Below are 26010 nucleotides of genomic sequence, written 5' to 3'. Positions count from 1 at the left end.
CTCATAACATTAACATATCACAACCCATGACTGTAGATGGCTTTAATTTCTTCATCTGAGAACTGCCTGTTCATATCCTTTGACCATTTATCAACTGGGGAATGACTTGTATTCTTATAAATTTGACTTAGTTCTCTATATATTTTAGAAATGAGGCCCTTATCAGAGATACTGGTTGTAAAAATTCTTTCCCAGTTTTCTACTTCCCTCCTAATCTTGGTTGCATTGTCTTTGTGCAAAAACTTTTCAATTTAATGTAATCAAAATTACCCATTTTGCATTTCATAATGTTCTCTACCTCCTGTTTGGTCATGAACTCTTCTGTTCTCCATAAATCTGACAGGCAAACTATTCTTTGCTCTCCCAGTTTGCTTACAGTTTCAGCCTTTATATCTAAATCATGAACGCATTTTGACTTTATTTTGGTATATGGTCTGAGATTTTGGTCTATGCCTAGTTTCTGCCATCCTCTTTTCCAGTTTTCCCAGCGGTTTTTGTCAAATAGTGAGTTCTTATCCCAGACGCTGGGGTCTTTGGTTTTATCAAACAGTACATTACTATAGTCATTGACTACTGTGTCTTGCATACCTAACAGAGCCACCTCTCTATTTCTTAGCCAGTACCAAGTAGCTTTGATGATTGCTGCTTTATAATACAATTTAAGATCTGGTACAGCTAGGCCACCTTCCCTAGCATTTCTTTTCATTAGTTCCCTTAATATTCTGGACCTTTTGTTATTCCAAATGAATCTTATTTTTTCTAGCTCTATAAAATAATTTTTTTGATAGTTTGATTGGTAGGGCACTGAATAAGTAAATTAGCTCAGGTGTAATTGTAATTTTTATTATATTAGGTTGGCCTACCCATGAGCAACTGATGTTTTTCCAATTAGTAAGATCTGACTTTATTTGTGTGAAGTGTAAATGGCTTTCTACAATTGTTGGACTAGTTCACAGCTCCAACAAGACAGTTTTTTTGCTGACTTTGCACACCCCTTCCAAGATGAACCCTTCCCATCTTCCGTCATTTTTGCCAGTTTGCTGGGTATGAGGTAAAAGCTCAGGGTTGTTTTGACTGGAATCTCTCTGATTAGTGATTTGGAGTGGTCTTTCATATGTCTAATAGAGTTTGCAATTCTTCTTTGGAGAACAGTGTTTTTATTGACTATTCATTGTGCAGTGGATCTCAGTATATATTTGTGTTACTTCTCTAAATAACATGGATATCAGACAAAAGTAACATTTTAAAAATGAGTGAGAAAGTAACAGCTTTATGAAAAACTCATACTACGGAGACCATATATAATTTTGTTGCCAAAAATGATATGTCTGTTCTCTATAAAAACTCATATCTGAACATTTCAAAAACTTAAAAACAGGATTTTCTAACTTGTTTAAAAATCTTCCTGATGAAGAGATTCAGTGGATTTCAAAACCTCTTATTTAAAATAGAAAAATGCAATACCTTCAGATTATTTTGCTTGAATACTAATTGAAATAAAGAAATTTACTAGCCAAATTTCACCAAAAACCTTTGCATGATTTGTAGATGACACTAAATCTCACAGTTTACTAAGTATAGCTAATGATGTATTTCTCCCACTTGAAGTTACATAACTTTGTTTAATATGAAGAACAGCATGGAATAGTGGCCAGCCCCCAAGGCAAAAAGGACTGTGTTCAAATTCTGCCTCTGACACATGCTGCCTGTATGATATTTGGCAAGTTATTTAACCTGTCAGTGTTCAGAGGTGTCAAGCTGCATTGGAAGAGTTTCCTCATCAGGAACTTCCCTATATCAGTGAAATATAGCAGATCCAGTTCCTATCCAAATCTTTGTTAGATGTCTTTTTTAGCTCTGACAGCCGTTAAAACAAAATATAAAAAATAGCGGCACTTAGAACCATGTAAGGAATAAATGAATATGCACATATTGGGGGCATATGCTGAAATGTTTTTTACAAAATAGGGTGTACAATAAAAAATATTTGGAGCCTACTGGTACAGTTGATAAAAAAATTAGCCTGAGAGTCAGGCTGACTTGGGTGCAAATGCCTTTAACACATGTGTTATGTATGTGATCCTAGGCAAGTCCATAAATCTTTCAGGGCCCCTGAGGAGTTCCCCGTGTCAATGAAATTACAAATGCAGATGAAAATATGAACAACAACAAAAACTTCTACTGGCATTGTAGAGAATGTTGATGCTTTTCAAGTTTGGGAAATGCTCAAGCTGGTTTTCTTTGCTGAAGTCTTCTATAGAACATAAGCTCTTTGAGAACAGGAGAGGCTTTCCCCCTTTTGTCTTGGTATTCCTGAGTCCTAGCAATGGGCTTGGCAAATAATAGAAGCTTAGATGTTGATTGACTGTCTTTAGGTTCCCTCCAGACTGCAGTTTCCCAATCAGCACAAGAGAGAAGCCTCAAGGGATTCCCGCTGGCCATTTTGGCAATAGCGCTGTAGTGTCAGGAGCCTGATTTGAAACCTGACTCTCCTACTTCCTGCCTGTATAACTCTGTGTAAACCACTATGACTCTTTGCTTCTATTTCCTCATCTATGACTATGTGAAAGAGTAAGTCTTCGTCCCTTCCAGATCCAAATCTATGAACCATCTAGTTTTTAAATTTTAATAAAAACACTGCATTTGCCACTCTGAATTAGTTACTATTAACAAAGCAAATCATTTTATTTCATTTATAATTGATAACAAAGAAATTACAGATTTTCCAAACACATTTATTAAACAAACATCGTACTAAAGAAATCTCTGATAATGGCTGGCATAATATCAAAAACTTATTTTAAGTTTCTTTATTTTGGGGTTAAGGACATTTTGAGTTTTCGTTTTTCCTCCATAGCAGACTCCAAAACTTCTTATAGTATATCATTTTCCCCCAACTTTGTAATTTACTCTTTTGTTTTTATATATGTCACTTTCTCCCACTTATTATCTTAACAGAAAAATCACAAAAAAACCACCAAAAATCCTAACCCTTTTCTATGCTTGTGAACTGTTCATTTTAAGTCTAACAAAATGCAGAAACATTAATATTATTTCTTTGGCTAAGATTATTTCAATTGGAGGATTAAAATACAGATTTTCATTGAAACAAATAATCTAGAATATTACTGATAATCCTGCTAAGCTTCCTAGTGTAGAGGATTCAGATATAACACCTCTGGAGTGGTACTTGAAATGTCAAGAAAATCCTAACAAACTTGAAATTCCAAAATAATAAAATACATGTAGATAAATCAGAAAACATTTTAAAAATTGGAGAAGCATGTCTCTACCTCTTTTATCCCTTACTAAAAATATTTTTAATCCAACTTCTTCATTTGATAGACTGCATGAACACACCATGCACCACTATTCCATTCCTATACATTTGCTTTGAATCATTTCATACAGTTCTTTTGAGGGGGAGTATGAGAAGTAGGGGTAGAGAACAAGGCAAAAGAGGAAGCAAGCACTACGATATTAAGTTTTAGACAGTACTTATAAGATTCCTATTAGAGTATGCTGGTCATGGAAGCAAAAGCTTTAATATTAACTGAGTAATATGAACATCTAAATGAGTTAACGATTTTCTGATGTGACCACTACACCATACCCTAAATGTACAGTACCCAGAAGAGATGGTTTTGAGGACAGGCTAGCCTGTGGGACACAAGAAGAAGAGCTCTCTGTTCTCTATGTGTCAGGTTAAGGGTACATTACTACGTAGCTTTATGGGAGCCATCAATGCCCACAATGGGTAACTTTCTAAATTTCTGGATCCATTTTAGCCAAAGAAGTGGAGGGTGAAATTAAGCCTTGTGGAACCAGCTTCTTCAGAAACAGAACTTAAAAGTTGACTCCGCAGGTTTCTGGAGTTCCTCCTGACTCTTTGGGCAGGGAAGATGGAGAATGGAGAGAAAATTCCTAATCATTTCTAGAATGAGGCACGTTTCGCTTGCAGGACAGAACTCCTTTATTGAGCAACACTGCGTCTCAAGTCATCAACTTAAAAGGGCATTGGTCTGACCTCTCTCCTTATAGTACATGCACTATCTAGAAAAGGGACTACATTTTAAATTAAAAAAAAATAAGAATAACCTAAAATAAAGATCTTTTAAGTAACAGTTTCTCCTATACATATTAAAATGCTTATTTTGAAAACAGGTACTATAAACTAAAATAAATGGAAAAAAAACTTTTTAAAGTCAAAGAAACAGTAATTAGAATTCCAATCACTTTCCAAAGAATATATTATAATCAGATGGTTTTAAAAAAGGTTTCATTAAAGCTAAGGCCACAGAGTTGGTTCCCACTCCTAACCTCTTAAACACTAATTTCATTTCTATTAAATATTTTCTTAGTCAAATTCAATATGAAAATGTGGCTCAACTATATTATGTAGTCATAAAAATTTCTTCTAAGATATAAAACATTTATAAAGATCCTGCATCCAAAATCTGCTATTCAGACTATATATAAAAACAAAACTAATGAAAAATTAGGACTCAAAAATTCTTTGTTTAATTAACACTAATAATGACTGTTAATACTGACCAAAAATAGAAAAATAGTCATTTTCTATATCTTATACAATAAATATAGACAAAATATTTCAGTGTAGAAAATATAAACTTTACACATCCAAATACACTTATATATAAAATATATCTCTAAAAACTTTCAGTGATTAGAGATACAACAAACTATATTACAATTTGCATTGCTAATTATATTTCAGTGTACAAATGGTTTTATGCTAAAACATTTCAGAAATAGTATCTTGGTTTCAGAGAATAATTTCAATTCTAGAATAAAGTTCAAGAATATGAAGACAAATAAAAATGGAAGACTGTGGTCACACTAAGAAGATATTTTTTAGCATACTTTAAAGGACTAATTGATATTAATCTAGTCTGCCATTTTAGCATAACCTCTATATTTTAGAAGGAATTGAGGAGGGGGATTTAATTGAGTAGTAACTCAGTTATCACCTTTCATTCAACATAAAAATTTTAAAGGAAGAATTCTTATGAGGCAAATTATATTTTTACAAGACTGCAGGTTACTATATAACCTACTTCTTAATGAACCCACACTACTCACCTAATTGCTACATCACCTATGTTACCATGTTGTTGATATACACAAAATTAACTGCACATTGGATACTATCCATTGTAGCCAACTTTATTCTTCAGCTACTTAAGGTAATAAAGATATCTCAGAAAAATAAGTATTTAAAAAAGCAGGACAGTTCAATGTTTGATATCACTCATCTCAATATTTATATTTTTTTCATGGCTAACATAAGCAATATTCACAGGTTTATAATGAGAAATTTAAGACTGTTTGTTAAGTTACTTGAGAGAATTTATTCTCTCCAAAAAGCAGTAACAATAGCACAATATGTAGTGTTTCAGGGTAAATATATTTCTTCGGATTCTAGAAGTCCTTAGACTAATCTATCATTTTCCTGAATTATTGTGCATAATATTTTCAATGAAGAATGAACAATGGGATGAATTCTTAATATCTGTTAGTTACTAATTTTCCAGAGGAATAACTTTATGATAACTTATATGAAAGGCGGCCTGTTCTTAAAATTTTAAATTAATCTGCCATCCTTGCATCTAACATCTATCATTATTATAGAATCCCTCCAAAAGTAGCTTTTTTGCTGCCAAATACTGTTTTTAACACGAAGACCAGAATTAAAACTCTATTAATAGCAGTCTTTTCCAAAATGTTAAACATATTAAATATATATATATATATAGTATATAACACTATTATTCAAAGATATTTGTCTGTTTCTTCAGTTTTGGCTCTTTGTTCTTGTCGATGATTAACGGCAGTCCAAAATGTTATTTTTTGGAGAACTTGCTGAAGAAGCTTTGGAGGTAACAAAGTTATCTGACTTTCTAAGATGACAGCATTTTTACCAATGCAGTCGAGACACAACCTATAAAAAAATCAGTCCTAAGTTCTTAGATTCAGAAGACCCATGAAATATTTAAACATATCATTCAATCAACAAAGACTTAAAACAACAAAACACAATGCCTACTATGTGCTGGGCACTGTGCTTGTCACTTGGGAAAGAAATACACAAGTGAGGTAGTTCTTTCCTTCAAAAGAGCTGCACAAGTCAGTAAATACAAGATATTTAGGTAATAAATGCAAAATGATCAACAGTCACAGGCCTTCCAGCACCTCTTCCTCCCCCTAAATGGTTCCCTACTTGGTGCAGCTATATATAACAGTTTGCATCTATTTGTTTATCTGGAGGAAGATATAAAATTTTTCCATGCCATTCACAGAATACTCAAAGAAGCATATGGTTCCCCAGCAAACAAAAAAAATATCAATTCATTCATCTAGGAAAATCAGTAACAAAAATCTGAGAGGAAATAAAAATTCACTTACCTGAGAAGTGAATAAGGTTGAGTTTGAAAGATCAATAAATCATTACAGTGACCCTAAACAAAATAAAAAAAAAATTGTTGTTTTTTTTGAGGCAGTTGGGGTTAAGTGACCTGCCCAGGGTCACACAGCTAGTAAGTGTCAAGTGTTTGGTCTGAGGCCAGATTTGAACTTAGGTACTCCTGACTTTAGGGCCGGTGCTCTATCCACTGCACCACCTAGCTGCCCCCCAAAATAAAACTGTTAAAAGTCAAATAGTGAGAGGCAGCCTCATACAAGAGAAAGAATGCTTAACTTGGAAGTAGAAGAACTGAATTCTCAAGCTGCCTGAGACACTCCTGGGTAAGTCATTAAACCTCTCAAAACCTCAGTTTTCTCAATCAACCAACAAGCATTGATCAGTTTTTTTCTTATGTCAAGCACAATGCTAGGAACTAAGGATACAAATGCAAAGAATGAAACAGAGAAGGGAAAGTGGAAACATATGAATTACATATATCAGTATTTACAGAATAAATATATAGAGAATAAATGTGGGATAGGTGAGGGGTAGCATACTGGAAACTAGGGGAATGTCAAGATATTAGGAGACATCCTCTTTTCCAGAGCTAAGGCCCAGCAAAGCAGGCTCTGCCCTGAGCTTAGCATAACAACAATCCTTTGTGTTCACTCTCTAGATGATCTCAGCCATAACAAAGTCCCAGAATTGTTTCTTTCTTTCTCTCTCTCTCTCTTTTTTTTGGGGGGGGGGCGGCGGCGCTAGGCAATGGAGTTAAGTGACTTACCCAGGGTCACACAGCTAGTTAGTGTCAAGTGTCTGAGGTCACATTTGAACTCAGGTCCTTCTGACTTAGCGCCCAGTGCTTTAGCCACTGTATCACCTAGCTGCCCCTCCAGAATCGTTTCATATAATTATTGTATTGCTTTAACAAGCACCAGGTGTTCTCTGAGCTCAGATCCATGTTCCAGTCATGGATCCCTGCTATGAATCATACTTGTCTCACTGTTGCTGTTACAGCTTCATTTGAAATGCTTCCACAAAAGCTATTAGCTTTGAAAGTTAGCAATTCATTAAAAGGGGCCATTATTTCATCTGAATTCTTGCCAGTTTTAGTTAGAGTTTTATAATACTGCATTTTCAATGTCTCACTATGCAGCCTTTTTATTTTAACAATAAAATAATCAAAGGAAATATTTAGATATAAGTTACTTACTGTATCCATAAAAAGTAAATCATCTTTGCTCCCACCAAATACCATTACTTCATTTTCTTTTCCCAGACAGGCAGTATGCCATAACCTATGAGTGAAAATTATAAAGAATGAATTACTGCTAAAAAAAGATGTCACAACAGCACAAAGTAACAAAGGGCTCTATTTCAATAAAGCAGAATGTGTATTTGAACTAATCTTTGCTTTTGGCACATCCTCAAGGGGGCTAGATTGAAATGTTCCCTCTAAAGTTCATTTGCTCAAATGATTTCAACTATAACCTCTAGATGTAGATGACTCACTAATGGTGCTTTGCTGTGCTGGAAAGAACCCTGGACCTGAAATCAGGAAACCTAGTTCAAATTTCAGCTCTGACATTTCTGGCTGTGTAATAACAAGGAAGCTACACAATCTCTATGACTCTCAGTTTCTTCATCTGTTAAAAGGTGGAGGGAAGGGGAGAAAATATTTAACTACTACCTCCCAAGACTGGTTATGGGGAAAGTATATCATAAAAGTGCTTTCAAAATGGGTTACTATTATCACCCTCAGCTCTGCCTCATTTTTTTTTCTTGTCTTTTTTATTTCATGACTGTTTCAACTGTAACTTAACATTCTGAAAACTGAAATCATCTTCTTTTACTGAGGAAATTAAAAAGACATTCTTCCCAATTTCACTATCAATAGCATTATCTTTCTCCTGACTGATGCCCAGGCTTGACATCTTTTTGTCATTTTTAACATTTTCTTTCCCTGCCAGACACAATCCAGCTTCAAGTCATGGTTATATTTTCTTTGCAGATTCTAATTTGCTCTCCTTTCTATTTCCACTGCCACCACTATAGCCTAAGACCTCTTTATGTCAAGTCTGCACTACTACAACATCCTCCTAAGTCTCACTTTTATCATTCTACCTTCTCATAGCTCCATTGCTAAAATAATCTTCTTGAAATACTTTTGTGAAGCCACCTGGCTGCTCAAGAATCTTTAGTATTCCCTAGTACCTTTAGCATTTAAGACTCAAACAATTGTTACTTTTCCTCCTCTTACTAAATTTATTTCTTGTTGTTTCCTTACATGAACCTTCCACCCTAGTCGAGTTTACCTACTTGTTATCCCCCCCAAAATGACTTATTCATCATTCTGTCTGAAATGTCCAACAGTTTTCTTTTCACCAATCTGTGACCCCTACTGCCTTAAAAATTTGCTCAAAAATCACCCCCAGAAAGCAGTCTACCCTTTATTTCAACCTGATAGCTCTGTTCACTCCTCTACTTGGCACTTCTTAGCATTTTTGTACTGTATCAACTGACATGTTTGGTTTGAGGCTCCATAAACATGTTCCTCATTTGGCCCCACCAACCTTCCAGTCTCCTGGGCTTTTTTATCCCACCATTTTCTTCAACTCTTCAATGTCCTAAGCAATCTTAAGCAAACCAAAATTTGCTGGTTCTACTATTATAACATATTTTGAATATGACCCTTTCTCTCAATTCACACAGCTAATAACTTAGTTTAAGTTCTTTACCTCTTCCCTAAATCATTCCAACAGACTTCTAATTGATCTCTTTGCCTCTCTAGTGCAGCCTCCAACTACCAAAATGCTTTTATTTAAGCTGAGATATAATCCTATCACTCTCTAAATCAATCAATTCTAGTAGCTTCCTATTGTCTCTAGGATAAAATATAAACTACTCTTTTTTAGCTTTGAAGCCCTTCAGAACTTATCCCCAAACTGTCTTTCCATATTCACTGGATATTAGATTATACTCTGCAATCCAGACAAGCTGGACTTCTCCGTACTGCACTCATGACATTCCATCACCTATCTCTATGCTCTTATTTTGGTCACATTCTCCATCATGTGGAATGTACTTCCTTTCTACCTCCTAAGAGTCATCCTCTTCTTTTAAGACACAGCTCAAGAACTATGTTGTACATGAAATTTTTCTTGATTTCTGCCTCCCCCCCAACCAAATTCTAGTGCTGTCCCTCCCAAACTACCTGGTATTTAACTATTTTATATTCATTTTATATTATGTGACATATATATGTACATATGCACACACACACATACATACATACATATATGGACACATACATATGTATTTTTCTTCCTTATCAGAACTTAAGCTCCTTGTGATTAGGGGTTACTTCATGCTTTATACTCGTATTCCTACTGTGTCACACAGAGCTGAAGATTCACATGTGCTTCTTGGCTGGTTGGCTGATTTACTTTTGGAAGGACAACTCTGCATCACCCTACTGTTCACATTTTAGGTGCTTTAATAAATGCTGCTGACAACAAAAGCAACCCCCCCAAAAAACAAAATGACCAGCATTATTTACTTCATTCAGTGCCTTAAGCTAGGCAATTCTTTCTACAAATCCCTGCATAAAGGAGTAGAACATCTTATATCTTGAAAAGGGGGTGAGTCTCCTGGCTTATATGCATCTCTAATTTCAAAGAATACACCTAGGAACTAAAATGTGTTTTTTACTTATTTCACATGACTCACCAAGAACCAATTTCATAGTTTTACAGCAACATTATATTTCAGCAAGTTCCAACTCTCAGGAAAAAAAATAAATGCAAGATTTAAAAACTTATTCTCCAATTCTAAGGAATAATTAAAAATTTTGATGAAGCCACTGAAAGTGCTGCTTGATAGAGACTCTTTGAGAAGACTTTTGTTTTATTATTTACTTAATAATTAATCAAAATATTATGGCAACAATCATTATTTCTTATTTTTGTTACCATATAACTTGAGTAGATTAGGGTTTTTTTGCTTGGCTTCCACAACTGCACACAATGAAATATATATAATTTGCCCCTCAGGCTAAATGATTTTTTCAAACACTGACACACAAGTTCAGTGGCCAGTGTACTTGAGACCATAGATCAGAACTAGATCAAGAGAGTTTACTTTAGGGAATATTCTGCCCAATTCTCCAATTCATAAATCAGAATTCAGGTAAATCTTCAGTAAAAACACATAGTAAAAATCACATATCTTTTTTTTTAATTGATACATTTTGTTTTGACACAATAGTAACTTCCCATTCCCCAGCAGCCCCAACGACTAACACCACCCTAGCTATCCCAAGGCTTCTGAGGTACAAGGGAGAAAGGTGAAATGGAAAAAAAAAAAGCCCACCTATGAAAAGGGGGTAATTCATTATCATGGGGAAGAAAATATGTACCTTGGGAATAATCTTTGGAGCAGAACAATAATTCCTAAAGACCTACTCGAATATTTTACTGAGTTTCTCTTAGTGACATAGACATAAAGGAAAACCTCATAGCTATTGTTCCAGCCATTGTTTACTCAAACCAAGCTTAAGCTCTGGTTCAAGAGAATTTTGGGAAGGAGAACCAAAGAGATTTTTTCATATTGTATGTTCTGCTTTGTAAAACTACAAGGGGAGAATTGGGCAGATTATATTTTGAACCATTGGGAAAAAATTAGAACAAACTGAATGTAGACAAACTAAATTCTCTATTTCATTAAAAAAAATTTTTCAGTAAACATTCACTGTTCCCTTACACTAAACTATATCCCACCTTTTCTCTTCCTCACCTCATACCTGAAGATAGATCTGCCTCTGTCTTATCTGCCTTAGGAAAATTCTGGCCTGGACTTGATCTTCGAGGAACACTGGAAAGCCTTTCCTGCCTTGATTTTGGTGACATTCTAGCTTGCAACCTGATGTTTTTTTCTACAGACTCTGACAGTTTATGTCCTCTCACAGCTGCTCTAACTTATCACCTAAACATTCTAATAAAGCATATTATTTACATGACACATCAGCTGAATGAAAAGAAATCTTTTTACATAGTTCTATCTAGGATTATATTGATAATAGTTTTATTGCTCTTAATAAGTGCTTAACAAGGGCTGAAATATAACATTCAAGGAAAAATTAACTTTTTAAAAAAATACTTTTATTTCTACTACCAATCTTAAAATTAGCATTATAAATTAAGGGATAAAAAATCCTGATTTTTCTAGACATGCTAAAAGGTACATTCTGACCAATTATTATAACTGAAAAACAATCCAGGAATAATATTTCTATAGACAATGAAAACATGTTAAATTCTTACTGTGCTTCTGCACTTGACATATAATTAGTTCATGTTAAAGATTTTCAGCCCCTTTTGTTAAAGAGGTTAGTAAACATCAATTCATTAAATAAAAATACTAGAAAAATCATTATACTATTTACTTTATTTCAATATGAATAACATAGTAGAAAAAATTTCTGAAAGCTATGACATGAAAAATCTAAACTGAAGTCCATTATTAACAATAACAATTCTTAAACTGCATTCAACTGACAATTCCCTTCAGAGATTTAAATTAACGTAATTTACTACTAATTATACTAGAAAATCCTAAAATAGAATATAGCCTCAAAATATTTTTTGTAGTCCACCATTATTTCCAAAATTTTATGATTTCTAATGTACTTCAAATTTTTTTATTTAGGCAATTGGGGTTAAGTGACTTGCCCAGAGCCACACAGCTAGTAAGTGTCAAGTGTCTGAGACCGGATTTAAACTCAGGTCCTCCTGACTTCAGGGCCGGTGCTCTATCCACTGTGCCACCTAGCTGTGCCCCAAATTTTCAAGTAATTCAATAGGATTAAATCGGTCACACAATTAAGTAGGAATTATACACAGTAATACGGTTTTCCACAATCCAAATTTGAAGAGGTTTTGGGAGTGCTGGGACCCCAAGAATGCCAAGGCAGAGTTGTCTGGAATGAATTCACACACTCAAGCCTTCTCTTAGCAAAGTGGCAAAAAGTTTATTGTAACACTTTAGCAAAAGCAGACAAGGGTCCTTATGGGAACCCAGCAAGAGACTGAGAATGGTACTGGGGTTTATATGGAAAAAGGGCATGGGAAAGGAATGCCAGGGACATTAATTAGGTAATCTAAGGGTCCAAGGGTCTTTGGGAGCTATAAATGGGAAAGTATAAGAAGTATACCAGATATTTAGGGAATTGTCAGAGGCATGGACCTTGGCGATCTAACTGGAGGAAAAGTCCTTGGGTCAGCCAGGGGCAAAAATCCTTGAGCCAGGTACCCCTCTGTCTGTTCTGATAAGAGAAAGTGCTCCACAACAAGAAGAAATTTTCTCATAGGATAGGGGCCTACTGAGAAATTGGGAGGCTTCCAGAGACATGATCTTAGGGCTGGGGCCCAAGCACCCCATCAAATTGACTTAGATTCAAATTTCTCAACTAACTTTAAAACTTTCCAAAAAGTAAATTCCTACTGCCACCACCATAACCCATAAAAGAATGCTTTAAATATAAATACTAAAAATAGCAATAACTTTCAGCATCTTAGTGTCTATTGCCTTTATCAGATAGGATCATCCACTTAATCTAAAAGAGTAATATACTCAAGTATGCAACATAAATGAAACATCGGTGAAATATTTCTACTAAATGGATTATAATTTAACTATCACATGAATTCTTCAGATAACATCAAATTAAGAAAACATTCTGATATTTTGTTTTTATATTAACAAAAATTCTGATTCCATGCTATGCTTTAAAACTTTTCAAAACATTTAATTATTCAATATTGTGTGCTAACTTTTTACACTTACCTGGGTCTTGTCTTAGGTAAATGTGTAAGCTGTCTCCAACCATTTGTTATAACATTGTGAATCCACCCATCACCTGTAGTATCATGACATATTAGAAATAAAGCTTAAGTTTCTTTCACAGTTTTAATTTTTCTCTAAATTTATCTGTCAACTTTCTAGGATATGCATATATGAACATATATTATGCTAAACTGGACTGGACTAAAATAGCTCAAATAATAATGCAATGGCTCTTTACAGTTTACAAAGTACTAAAAATTCATTCTGCTTCATTCATAGGTCAATGATCAGGAATAGAAAGACTGGTTTAGAACAACAGATGATGTTACAAATAATCCTTGCTGAAATGCTATGATTTAATTATTTGTTCTTTTCTAAATTTCCACAATTGTTGACATTTTAGTAAATAACTATTCTATTATACTATGTAATATTCCCAAGAACTAGAAAGTATCCCTAAAGAATAATTTATACCCATATTCGTATTAGTTTTCATTTTTTAAATTTAGTATTTCCTAATCTAAACTTAAACATCAAAAAATAACATTTCTATGTACCCAGCAGAAAACAAAAGCAAAGTCTAAATGAAACTGTGAATCTATTTCATGCCACTTGCTTAAAAAGTATATGATAAATTCTACAAATTACTTTTAAAACTATCCTGCTTAAAATGATAAATGTTGGAGATGATGTGGGAAAACTGGAACACTAATACATTGTTGGTGGAGATGTGAAATGATCCAACCATTTTGGAGAACAATTTGGAATTATGCCCCAAGGGCTACAAAAATATTCATACCCTTTGATCCAGCAATAGCACTTCTAGGGCTGTATCACAAAAAGGTCAAACAAATGGGAAAAGGACCCACATGTACAAAAATATTCACAGCAGCTCTTTTTGTGGTGGCAAAGAATTGGAAATTGAGAGAATGCCCATCAATTGGGGAATGGCTGAGCAAGTTGTGGTTTATGAATGTAATGGAATACTATTGTGCTATAAGAAATGATGAACAGGCTGACTTCAGAAAAACCTGGAAAGACTTACATAGTCTGATGCTGAGTGAAGTGGACTTTGTACACAATAACAGCCACGTTATGCAATGACTAATATTGTTAAACTGAACCCTTCTCAGCATTACGAGGATCTAAGACATCTCCAGAGGCCTCTGGATGGAAAATGCTGTCTACATCGAAAGACAGAACTATGGAAGTTGAATCGCTATCATTTATTTTTACCTTCTGTTGAGTTTTGTTTCATCTTTCTGATGGTTCCTCTTATTGGTTTTAATTTTTACTTACAATTTCACTAATGTGAAAATATGTTTAATAGGAATGTAAATGTAAAGCCCATATCAGATTGTGCACCATCTTGGGGAAGGAGGGGGGGAGGAAGGGGGAGAAAAATTTTCAACTCAAAAGCATATGGAAGTGATTGTTGATAAATCAAAATAAATGAATAAAATTTTTAAAAAGGTTTAAAAAATGTTCCCAATGATCCTCGTTTTTCTTAGCATTACAATTGCTACTCCCACCCTTTCTTCTCCTCTAAAAGAAAAAAATCTCTCCCCAATTAACTGGAAAGAAAAAAAGAAACCTTTATAACAGCATAAGCAAGCAAAAGTAATTCACGCAGCAGCCACATCCAAAAACAAATGTCTCTGCACCTGGAGTCCTCTGGCAAGGGGTGGCTAATGTGCTTCATAATAGGTTCTTTGGAGACATGGTTGGCCACTGCATTGATCAGAGATCTTAAGTCTTTCTAATGAGTTTTTCTTTACAGTGTTGTTGACGTAATTTGTTGCTATAAATTTTTGTCCTGGTTCGGCTCATTTCACTCTTTATCAATTCATACTAACCAGGATTCTCTACAGTAGTATCTTTTGTCATTTTTATTGAATAATAATGTTCCATTACATTTATATATTACAATTTCTTTCAGTCATTCCCTAATTCATAGAATTCCATCATAGAATTCTAATTCTTTGTTGTTCTTCCCTCAAAATTTAATCCTTCCTTCAGGATCATGAACTTGGTTTTGTTTGCAACTTCCTCCTGGGTAATTTATTCTCCTTCCCTGCCTTTTATTTTTTTCCTGTTGAGTTTGACGCATTTCTATGTCAAACTGACAAAGGGAGGGGAGAGAGAGAAAGAGAGTTTACCCCTCCTTTGTACAATTCAGATATGAGCGAGGTTCATCTGACGCTCACTAACCCACATTTTCCTCCACATTTATGTACCTTTCTAACCATGCATCCCATATATGAGAACTGGAAAGTTCTACCCCTCCCTTCTTTCTATACTACTGTATTTCTTTTATCTTTCTATCTCTTTCCCCTCTCAGAAAAGAAACGAACCACCCATACGTCTTGTTATTTTTTTGTTTAGTTCTCAATATTCTTTGCAGACATTAAGGTTCTAAAGAGTCACTTGATTCTTTTCCCTCATTAAGATGTTTGCACTATATCATAATATATCCCCTTCCAAATTTCTCAAATGTATGATCCTAACTGTGGTTCTTTGTTACTTGAACTTTTTGTATGAATGCAGTACTTTTATTTGATGTGAAAGTTCTGGATTAGGCTATGAAATTTCTGGGACTTTTCCTTTTGGGGTTTCTTTTAGGCGGGGATCAGTAGAATTCTTTCTACCTTCACTTTGCCATCTTGTTCCACAACATCTATGTAGTTTTTATTATTTCTTAACATGTAGTGTTTAAGCTTTATCATGATTTTTGGGGAGTTCAATGACTCTTAAACTATATCTCCTTGACTTCTTTTCCAAGTTTTTTAATATCAAATATTTTACATTTTCTTCTATTTTTCAGTCTTTTGGTTTTGTTTTAATATTTAAAATATAAAAATATTGTTTTAATATTTCTTGCTGTCTCATGGAGTAATTCGTTGTTTGGTTTACTCTACTTTTCAGGGACTCGTTACTTGGGTAAGGTTTACTACTTTCTATTCTATTCTATTTACCACTCTCTAGCAACTCCAGGACTAAATATAGAATCCTTTATTTTTTTCTTTTTTTTAATTTAAAAAAATTTTCCCCCATTTAGTAGTATTACATTTTTTCCAATTATGTGTAAAGACAGTTTTCAACATTCACTTTTATAAGAATTTGAATTCCAAATTTTTTCACTCTCTCTCCTCCCCAAGATGGCATGCAATATGATACAGGCTATATTATGTACAATCATATTAAACATATTTCCACATTAGTCATGTTGTGAAAGAAGAATCAGAACAAAAGGGGAAAATCACAATAAACAAAACAACAGAAAATAGTATGCCTCGATCTGCATTCAGAATCCATAGTTCTTTCTCTGGATGTGGACAGCATTTTCCATCATGAGTCTTTTGGAACTGTCTTAGATCATTGTACTGCTGAGAAGACTAAGAAGTCTATCACAGTAGATCATCACACAATGTTGTTGTTACTGTGTACAATGTTCTCTTGGTTCTGCTCACTTCACTGAGCATCAGTCCATACAAGTCTTTCCAGGTTTTTCTGAAATTCACCTGCTCATCATTTATGTTCATATACCAAAATTTGTTCATATACCACATATACATTCGTATACCACATATACATTCATATACCACAATTTGTTCAGCCACTCCTCAACTGATGGGCATTCCCTCAATTTCCAGTTCTTAGCCACCACAAAAAGAGCTGCTAAAAATATTTTTGTACATGTGGGTCCTTTTCCCTTTTTTATCATCTCTTTGGGATATAGATCTGGTAGTGGTATTGCTAGATCAAAGAGTATGCAAATTTTATAGGTTACAAACTGCTCTCCAGAATGGTTGGATCAATTCACTACTTCACCAGCAAGGCATTAGTATTTCAGTTTTCCCGCATCTTCTCCAACATTTATCACTTTCCTGTTTTGTCATGTTAGCCAATCTGATAGGTGTGATGTGGTACCTCAAAGTTGTTTTGATTTGCATTTCTCTAATCAATAGTGATTTAGAACATTTTTTCATATGATTATAGATAGCTTTAATTTCTTCATCTGAAAACTGCCTGTTCATATCCTTTGACCATTTATCAATTGGGGAACTCTATTTGTCTTAAAAAGCCCTTCATAACCTGGCTTCATTCTACCTCTTTCCAGTCTTATTACATCTTACTTCCCTCATACAGTCTTTAATCCAGTGACACTTGCATCTCTATTGTCCTCACACAAGACACTCTATCTGGTCATTTTCACTGGTCTCCAGTAACTGGAATTCTTCATCTCCCGGTTTCCTTCAAGTCTCATCTAAAATTCTATCTTTTATAAACAGCCTTTCCCATCCCCCTTAAAGCTTATGCATTCTCTCTACTGTTTATATCCAATTTATCCTGTTTATTGTGTTTCTACCTAGTTGTTTGCATGTTGACTCCTCTTTTGGACTATGAGCACCTTGAGAACATGAACTGCTTTGTTTTGGTTTTACTTTTTTGTATACTCAGAGTTTAGCAGTTTCTGGCCCATAGGAGGTACTTAATGAATGCTTATTGATTTAATGATTGATTGAAATTGATCAGGCTGAGCCAAGATGGTGGAGTGAAAGCAGTGACTTGCTTGAGCTCTCCTCCAAACCACTGCAAATACTCATTAAAAAATGGCTCTAAACAAATTCTGAAGCAGCAGAATCCACAAAAAGACAGAGTGAAACAAATTTCCAGCTCAAGACAACCTGGATGATTGATCAGAAAGGTGTATTGTGCTGGGCTGGGAGCACAGCGCAGAGCAGCGTGGGCACGCAGGCCACAGCGAACCTGGAGCAGGCCTCAGAGGACTGAATCTTGGGCAGCTGTGGCGGTTTCCAGACTCCTCAATCCACCAATGCCAAAGACAACTTAGAAGGTCAGTGGGAAAAGTCTGTTTCTGTCGGTGCTGAGAAAGGAAGGCGGGATTTCAGCTCCATTCCCCAACAGTGTGGCGCTTGGGGGGGGAGGGACGGGACTGCTTCCTGAGCTTCTGGCCCACAGATTGAGGGGGAATCCAGTGGCTGATCAGAGAGGGATTGCAGGGATCTCTTTCCCAGTGCTGAGGCAGGAATCTCTTGCTCTGCCCTTGTTTTGATCTGGGCCACAGTTCTGGGCGGCGGTACTGGGGTGAGGAGGAGCACTGGCTTGGTGGAGCTTGTAGTGATTGTGAAGAGGAGCCCCTCCTCACAGTTACAGGACAGAAAGGAGTACTTGTAGTCGCAGGCCAGGAAAGGAGTAAACACCTCACCCCTTATCATACCACCTTAGAAGAACTGAAAATTTACAGGGCCCTACAAGTATCTCTGAAAACAGCTGTACAAACCCCCTGAAGCTTGGGACAGTAAGTACATTCTCCACATTGGAAGCAGATTCTTACCTTAACAAAGAGTTTAAAACTCAAGTAATTGGCTGGGATCATGAGCAAGCAGTGCAAAAAGAGTCAGACTATATTATCTTACTTTGGTGAAAAAGAAGATCAAAATATACAACCAGAAGAAGACAACAAAGTCAAAGCTCCTACATCCAAAGCCTCCAAGAAAAATATGAATCAGTCCCAGGCCTTGGAAGAGCTCAAAAGGGATTTTGAGAAGCAAGTAAGGAAGTAGAGGAAAAACTAGGAAGAGAAATGAGAGTGATGCAAGAAAATCATGAAAAACAAGTCAACAGCTTGCTAAAGGAGACCCAAAAAAATACTGAAGAAAATAACACCTTAAAAAATAGCCTAACCCAAATGGCAAAAGAGGTCCAAAAAGCCAATGAGGAGAAAATGCCCTAAAAAGAAAAATTGGCCAAATGGAAAAGGAAGTCCAAAAGATTACTGAAGAAAATACTTCCTTAAAAATTAGAATAGAGCAATTGGAAGATAGTGACTTTATGAGAAATCATGACACAGTAGAACAAATCCAAAAGAATGAAAAATTAGAAAACAATGTGAAATATCTCATTGGAAAAACAACTGACCTGGAAAATAGATCCAGGAGAGAGAATTTAAAAATTATTGGACTATCTGAAAGCCATGATCAAAAAAAGAGCCTAGACATCATCTTTCAAGAAATTATCAAGGAAAACTGCCCTGATATAGTAGAACCAGAGGGCAAAATAGAAATTGAAAGAATCCACAGATCTCCTCCTGAAAGAGATCCCCAAAGGAAAACTCCTAGGAATATTATAGCCAAATTCCAGAGTTCCCAGGTCAAGGAGAAAATATTACAAGCTGCCAGAAGGAAACAGTTCAAGTACTGTGGAAACACAATCAGGATAACACAAGATTTAGCAGCTTCTACATTAAAGGACCGCAGGGCATGGAATATAATATTCCAGAGGGCAAAGGAGATAGGATTACAACCAAGAATCACCTACCCAGCAAAACTGAGTATAATCCTTCAGGAAAAAAATGGTCATTCAGTGAAATAGAGGACTTTCAAGCATTCTTGATGAAAAGACCAGAGCTGAATAGAAAATTTGACTTTCAAATACAGGACTCAAGTGGAACATGAAGAGGTAAACAGGAAAGAGAAATCATAAGAGACTTATTAAGATTGAACTGTTTACATTCCTGCATGGAAAGATGATATTTATAACTCATGAGACCTTTGTCAGTATTAGGGTAGTTGGAGGAAAAAAATTATATGTATGTATATGTAGATAGATAGATAGAGGGCACAGGGTGAGTGAAGATTAAGGGGTCATATCTGGAGAATAAAATTAAGGGATGAGAGAGGATTATACTCGGAGAAGAAGAAAGGGAGAGGTAGAATGGGGTAAATTATCTCACAAAAAAAAAAAACCCAGAAAGAAAAGTCTCTTACAGTGGAAGGGGAAACAGGGGAAGGTGAGAGGGAATGAGTGAATCTTATTCTCATAGGATTTGGCTTAAGGAGGGAATAACATACACATTCAATTGGGTATGGAAATCTGTCTTACCCTACAGGAAAACAGGGGGAGAAGGGGACAAGAGAACAGGAGGATGACAGAGAGGAGGGCAGATTGGGAAAGGGGGTAATAGAAGTAAATAGAGGGGCAGGGTCAAAAGAAAGAATAGAATAAATGGGAGGGCAGGATAGGATTAAGGGAAATAGAGTTAGTTTTTCACAACATGTCTACCTTGGACATGTTTTGCATAACTGCACATGTACAACCTATATTGAGTTGCTTGCCTTTTCAATGAGGGTGGGTGGGGAGGGAGGAAGACAGAAAATTTGAAACCTAAAGTTTTAAAAACATATGTTTTAAAAAAAGGGATATTCAGAATGCATGACATCTTGGGGTGGGGGGAGGGGGGAGATGGGGTAAAAATTTGGAACTCAAAAACTTGTGGAAGTGAATGTTGAAAACTAAAAGTAAACAAATTTATATTAAAAAAAAAAAGAAATTGATCAGCGTCTTCTCTGGTTTAATCAGTCTCTCCAGGTTTAGTTCCTGAATTAGAGCTTTGTTCCTGGGACAGCCTTTGCCCTCTCCTGCACTTTTGTCAGCATGGTTGGCTCTGCTTGGTCTTGCCCTGGTCACCTAAGGTATTTGTACTGACTTCCACTTCCTAGGGTTAAACAGCCCCTGGATTTCTGAGGATTTGAACAGTGGATCTTCAGAGGCCTCAATGGCATCTCAGGACAGGGTGCTACCGTCCTTAAGAGTCTTTGGTGCCAGTGTTGTTCCAGTCCAAACAATGCCATGCTGCACTGTCAGGCAGTCAAAAGGTACTTATTAAGAGCCTACTATGTCTAAGTGCTGTGGAAGAAAAGAGCAAAATATAATTCCTGCCCTCAAGGAATTTCTAATCTAATGGGGGAGACAACATGAAAACAACTATGTACAAATAAGTTATATGTCTGATAAAAATTAAATAATCAACAGAGGTAAGACACTAGAATTAAGAGGGATTAGGAAAGCCTTCCTGTAGAAGGTGTGATTTTAGTTGGGACCTGAAGGAAGCCAGGAAAGCCAGGAGGTAGGGATGAGGAGAACATTTGGGACTACCAATGAAAATGTCCAGCGCCCAGATATAAGAGTCTCTTTGTTCAAGAACAACAAGGAATTTAGTGTCACTAGATCAAACAGCACCTGTGTGTGTTAGGAGGAGGAGGGCAGAAAGCATTATGCAAGGTGTAAGAAGACTGGGAAGGTAAAACGAGAACAGAAGGTTCAGAGGGAAACACAGATAAACAGAGCTGCTTTAAAACTAACATACTGAACTTATTATATACTTTTGTTTTTGTGAGGCAATTGGGGTTAAGTGACTTGCCCAGAGTCACACAGCTAGTGTTATGTGTCTGATGCCGGATTTAAACTCAGGTCCTCCTGACTCCAGGGTCATTCTCTATCCACTGTGCCACCTAGCTGCCCCCTTATTATGTACTTTTGAAAAGGAAAAGGGGTAGACATGATAGAGATTCTTAGTTTCATATGCAATTGTTTGTTCTTTCTATAAGGAGATGTTCATGTTTGTTGGCACTTGTCAAGATCATAATAACCAAAAATTTAAATTAAAAAAAAAGGACACTTAAGAAGGAAATCAGAAGGGGACATGAACAGGGCAATTTTATTAGAATTATGTTAAACTTAAGATACATTTTTTTTTAAAAACAAACCGTAAAAGAAGTTTATGGTTTCAAATACAATCTTCTTTTTTTTCTTATTTGTACACTAAAATGTTCATGTTTATTAATTATAATAAAAAATGAAAATTTTAAAAAGATTTCTGAAGCACAAATAAAAAACTGACTCATTAAAATCTCCTTCACTGAGCCTCCTGGAAGACATACTAAATTCCTAATCCCCCATTCCAGTTCCAAATATGATCAATCAGGTGTGTCAATTTCTATTTTGGAAGCAGAGGAAAAAGCCAAATTCCTGTTCTGCATATAACAATCTGTATATTACTACAAAATTCATTCTATATCTAAAACTTAATGGCTATTACATGTGTGGGGAAAAAATAATTTGAAAGGTGAAAAAAATTTGGGAAGAGACCATAGAGAATAGGTACAAAAGAGAAAAAGAACTAACAACAACTAATAGTTAAAGGGGAAGTGGTAAAATCGCAACTGAGACTAAATAGCATTTCTACTCACTTAGAGGAATATTCTCTGCACTTAATCCACCAAACAGAAAAAGCTGATCGTCAGCAATTGGCGTCAAAGTATGCCAAGACCGATGTTTTGGTTTTTCTCCATTAGTACGAATTCTGTGTTGAAAGGGAAAAAATTAAGGACAGTGCTTTAATCATATTGAACAAAAGAAAGGGTTTGAATTTTTTTTTTTAGGCAATTAGATTAACCAGGGTCACACAGCTAGCAAGTGTCAAGTGTTTGGTCTCAGGCCAGATTTGAACTCAGGTCTTCTTGACTTCAGGGCCAGTGTTCTATCCACTGCACCACCTAGCTGCCCTGTACCTCATAATTTTTTAAAATCACTATTTCTTTGAAAAATCCTAACTAGATATGAAAATTTGCCAAATATTCTAATCTATGTTACCTCTTCATGAGTCATAGAAATAGGTGCCAAAAACATTTCAAACTCATGTTTAATTGCCTCCTCATATGCCATTTCTGCCTTATTCTAGTAATTATATTTCTCTAAGTGTCCATTGTTCTAAAATGATCTATTAGTCCTAGTATATTTTCCTAAGATTACCGATACCACATTCCCTTTCAAAATAAATTTTTTACTGATCTTTGCCTTTTTTTACCTCACCACAATTTCTCTCAGTATCCCTTCCCCTCCCCAAGTTAAGACAACCATCCCATATAACAAAAGTTTTTAAAGAAAAAAAGAGAAGAGGGGGTAATTGGCAAAACTTGTCAATATATGAGTTTAGAAGAGAATGAAAGGAGAGACAGTGGGGATATTTATCATAGCATTCTCCACTAAGTGGAAGAAAAATACAATAAGAATGCTAGTGAGAATGGAAGGATCAAATGAGAGTTTTTAAGGATGGAGGAGAATAAGTATTGTAGGCAGCAGGAAAGAAGCCAGTATATTGTGTTTCAGTCATATCTAACTCTTCATGACCCCACCTGGGGTTTTCTTGGCAAAGATACTGGAGTCATTTGCTATTTCCTTCTTCTGCTTATTTTACAAATGAGGAAACTGAGGGAAATGGGGTTAAGCGATTTGCTCAGGATCATACAGCTAGTAAGTGTCAGAGGCCAGATCTGAACTCAGGTGTTCCTGACTCCAGGTCCCCTGCTCTATCTACTTCACCACCTAACTGCTGGGTTTCATTTAAAGTATGTCCCCTATACCCAGAATGTATATCCTCCTCATCTCTGCATATCAGAATTCCTAATCTCCATCAAAGACTCAGCTTCTGTGCCTTCTCCTACAAAAAGATTTTCCTGATTTTCCAAGTTGTGAGTACTCTTCCTCCCCAAATTATCATCTATATGCTTGTCTATTTACATGCTGTATGCCTCCAGTAAAATGTAAGCTCCTTAAGTGCAGGGGCTGTTTTTTGTTTTGTTTTTTTGTATTCCTAATGCCTAGCCAAAAGCCGTGTATACAGCAGTTCCTCAATAAATTATTACTGGATTGCATAGTATGTGTAATTCCCACTAGAACATAATGACAATGTTGTCAGTATAAATATGGGTGAGATCTTTCAGTAGTATTTCAACTCACTGGTCATTGTTAAATAAATAGACAGTCTAAAAACTACATGATTTTTAAAATCCTCTGTTCTCTTTTCCATGATTCTCCCACTGTCACTGAAGAAGCCGAAGTGACTGAAGGCCATTTTATATTTCTTTGTTTCTTTTTTTTCTGTGGCCACTGTGTGGTCCCAGTTGGGGAAAAGCCATGAAATACTTAAACATTTAAATAAGTAAAAAGGCATAAAAACTTAAACTCTGTAAAAGGTGGAAGCCCAAACAGGGTAACTTGTTAAAAAAATCATAACTTAGATACTGAATCATAATTTAGACACCGAGTCAAAACTTAGATACTATGACCTATGAAAGCCATAACAAAAATAACATGACTCATATGTAACCAACACATGATCAATACACAAACTTATGTTTGGGCACAATATTGGCTTAATGCCCAAGTTCATTACTAAGGAGAAAACCAAAAATATCCACCAATCGGTAGTAATGCACTCTCTAGCTCCTCCTCCCTTTGTTTTCGATAATTTACCACAGGGATTTCTGGCATTCTTTTTCAGGGATCCACCACTGGTCTGGCTGCCACCCTAGACCACTGATTATCTGAACTCTTGGCAGGGATCCATCACACTGGCACCCAATGTAAGTAACCCCAGTGATTAAACTACTACTTATAATCAATCTGGAACTCCTTGGCCTCTTCCTTTGGTATGAAACTTGTCCCACTGTTTGTGGGGATTCCCCAGGTGGGGGCATTACAGACCTTATACCACCGTCAAAGAATGTATCATCTTGTAGCTACTAAAACCTACAGGGGATAGGCCTTCGCTAGGTTCCTCTTTGGAAGGCAGATTCAGTGGGTTCCCGTACAGCAAGTAACTGTATAATTAACATCACAGGCGGAATACTTATCCCTCTCCATATGTTACACGCACACAAATACACATATATACATACTGATGGAACTAAAGTCAAATCAAATATAAAAGTGATCTGGGGGGTTATTTATATGTATTTTAAAATTATATGCTTCACATTTAACATGTACAGTTAAATATATCTCAACATTTTTTTTAATATGTTATTGGTTATGCATAAAACCTAGCCTTCCAAACTCAGCCTTTCCCTAATCTTTTCCAATTGGCAATTGGAGCCACATACCTTGCCCCAATCTAACTTCCATTGCTCAGTTCTCACCAGGTGCTGGATACCCATTCTGAGCTGGATACTGAATACCCCAAATCTGCCTCTTCTGGAAGTATTCTAGAGCCTCACTCTACTCTGACCCTTGTGACCCACTGTCTATAGTTCAGAGATCATCTCATCTGCTATTACTCCCTAAGGTCCTCAAGGCTTTGCCTTCTAAATCTTACTTTGCCTGCCAGAAACTAAGTATTATTTGGCCTTTCTATTTGCCATTAAATTGAACCCTCCTTTGTGTGTTTTCGCATTCAATTAAAACGTGAGCTACTTGAGAACAGGGATCATCTCAATTTTCGTTTGGTACCCTCAGTGCTTGTCACATAGTAAGAGCTTAATAAATACTTTTCTATTCCATTCCATTTTGTTTTCAGTTTAAACTGAGCAATAAATTCCAACCATTCCCCTTCACCTACCAGTGAAATCCTCCCTATTGTTTTTCTCAGTGGTAAAAAATTAAAAAAATCTCAATCTGTCATATTGCTATTTCAAGCTTACCTTCCAGACCAAGTCCAAGTATCTAAGTTCAGACAGTGCAAATCATTCATCCTAGTTTGCTAAAATAAAATAAAGTTAAATTAGATGGTGAACTACACAACATATTTTCTAAATATTTATATTACAAATCTTTACATCGTTGTAAGAAAAGCATTTATAAACTTTAAAGTATGATATATATGACTGTACATATACATATGTGGTATAAAATTATATGTTTATATATGTACTTTTAAGCATATATATAATCTGTGATTTCTTCTTAGACTCTGTGAAACTATCAGATGATTAAAAATGGGATATAGTTAAATTCCACAACCATAGAATATATAAAACTGGAAATAGAGCTAACATTAGTAATATTAAATATAAGATGCAATTAATTTAAGACAGAAAGAGAACTGAACTTAAAGTATTAAGGATTAAGAATACACCTGAAAAAGAATTCACTGACAAGGG

The 26010-nt window shown here is 35.6% G+C and overlaps 1 protein-coding gene across 2 annotated transcripts in view; it reads right to left on the bottom strand.

Moving 5' to 3' along the window:
• The window catches only part of KLHDC1 (kelch domain containing 1), a 73707-nt gene that overhangs the window by 28045 nt on the left and 19652 nt on the right, over positions 1-26010 (bottom strand). Inside the window, exons 9-14 of one of the 2 annotated variants that reach the window (XM_078151564.1) lie at positions 25552-25610; positions 22321-22433; positions 13268-13340; positions 7638-7722; positions 6427-6479; positions 2661-5962 (exon numbers count right to left, since the gene is read on the bottom strand). In XM_078151564.1, coding sequence (XP_078007690.1) covers positions 5794-5962; positions 6427-6479; positions 7638-7722; positions 13268-13340; positions 22321-22433; positions 25552-25610 — 552 coding nt within the window. In that variant the 3' untranslated portion in view covers positions 2661-5793. Of the gene's footprint in view, positions 1-2660; positions 5963-6426; positions 6480-7637; positions 7723-13267; positions 13341-22320; positions 22434-25551; positions 25611-26010 lie in introns of those variants that run through there. The other variant, XM_078151565.1, reaches the window with a different exon arrangement.

The sequence above is a fragment of the Phascolarctos cinereus genome, unplaced genomic scaffold (genome assembly GCF_003287225.1).
Source record: "Phascolarctos cinereus isolate Bilbo 61053 unplaced genomic scaffold, phaCin_HiC Scaffold_3;HRSCAF=262, whole genome shotgun sequence".
Lineage (NCBI taxonomy): Eukaryota > Metazoa > Chordata > Mammalia > Diprotodontia > Phascolarctidae > Phascolarctos > Phascolarctos cinereus.
Note: the sequence above shows the minus strand (reverse complement) of the source record. Positions and strands in the feature narration are given on the sequence as shown.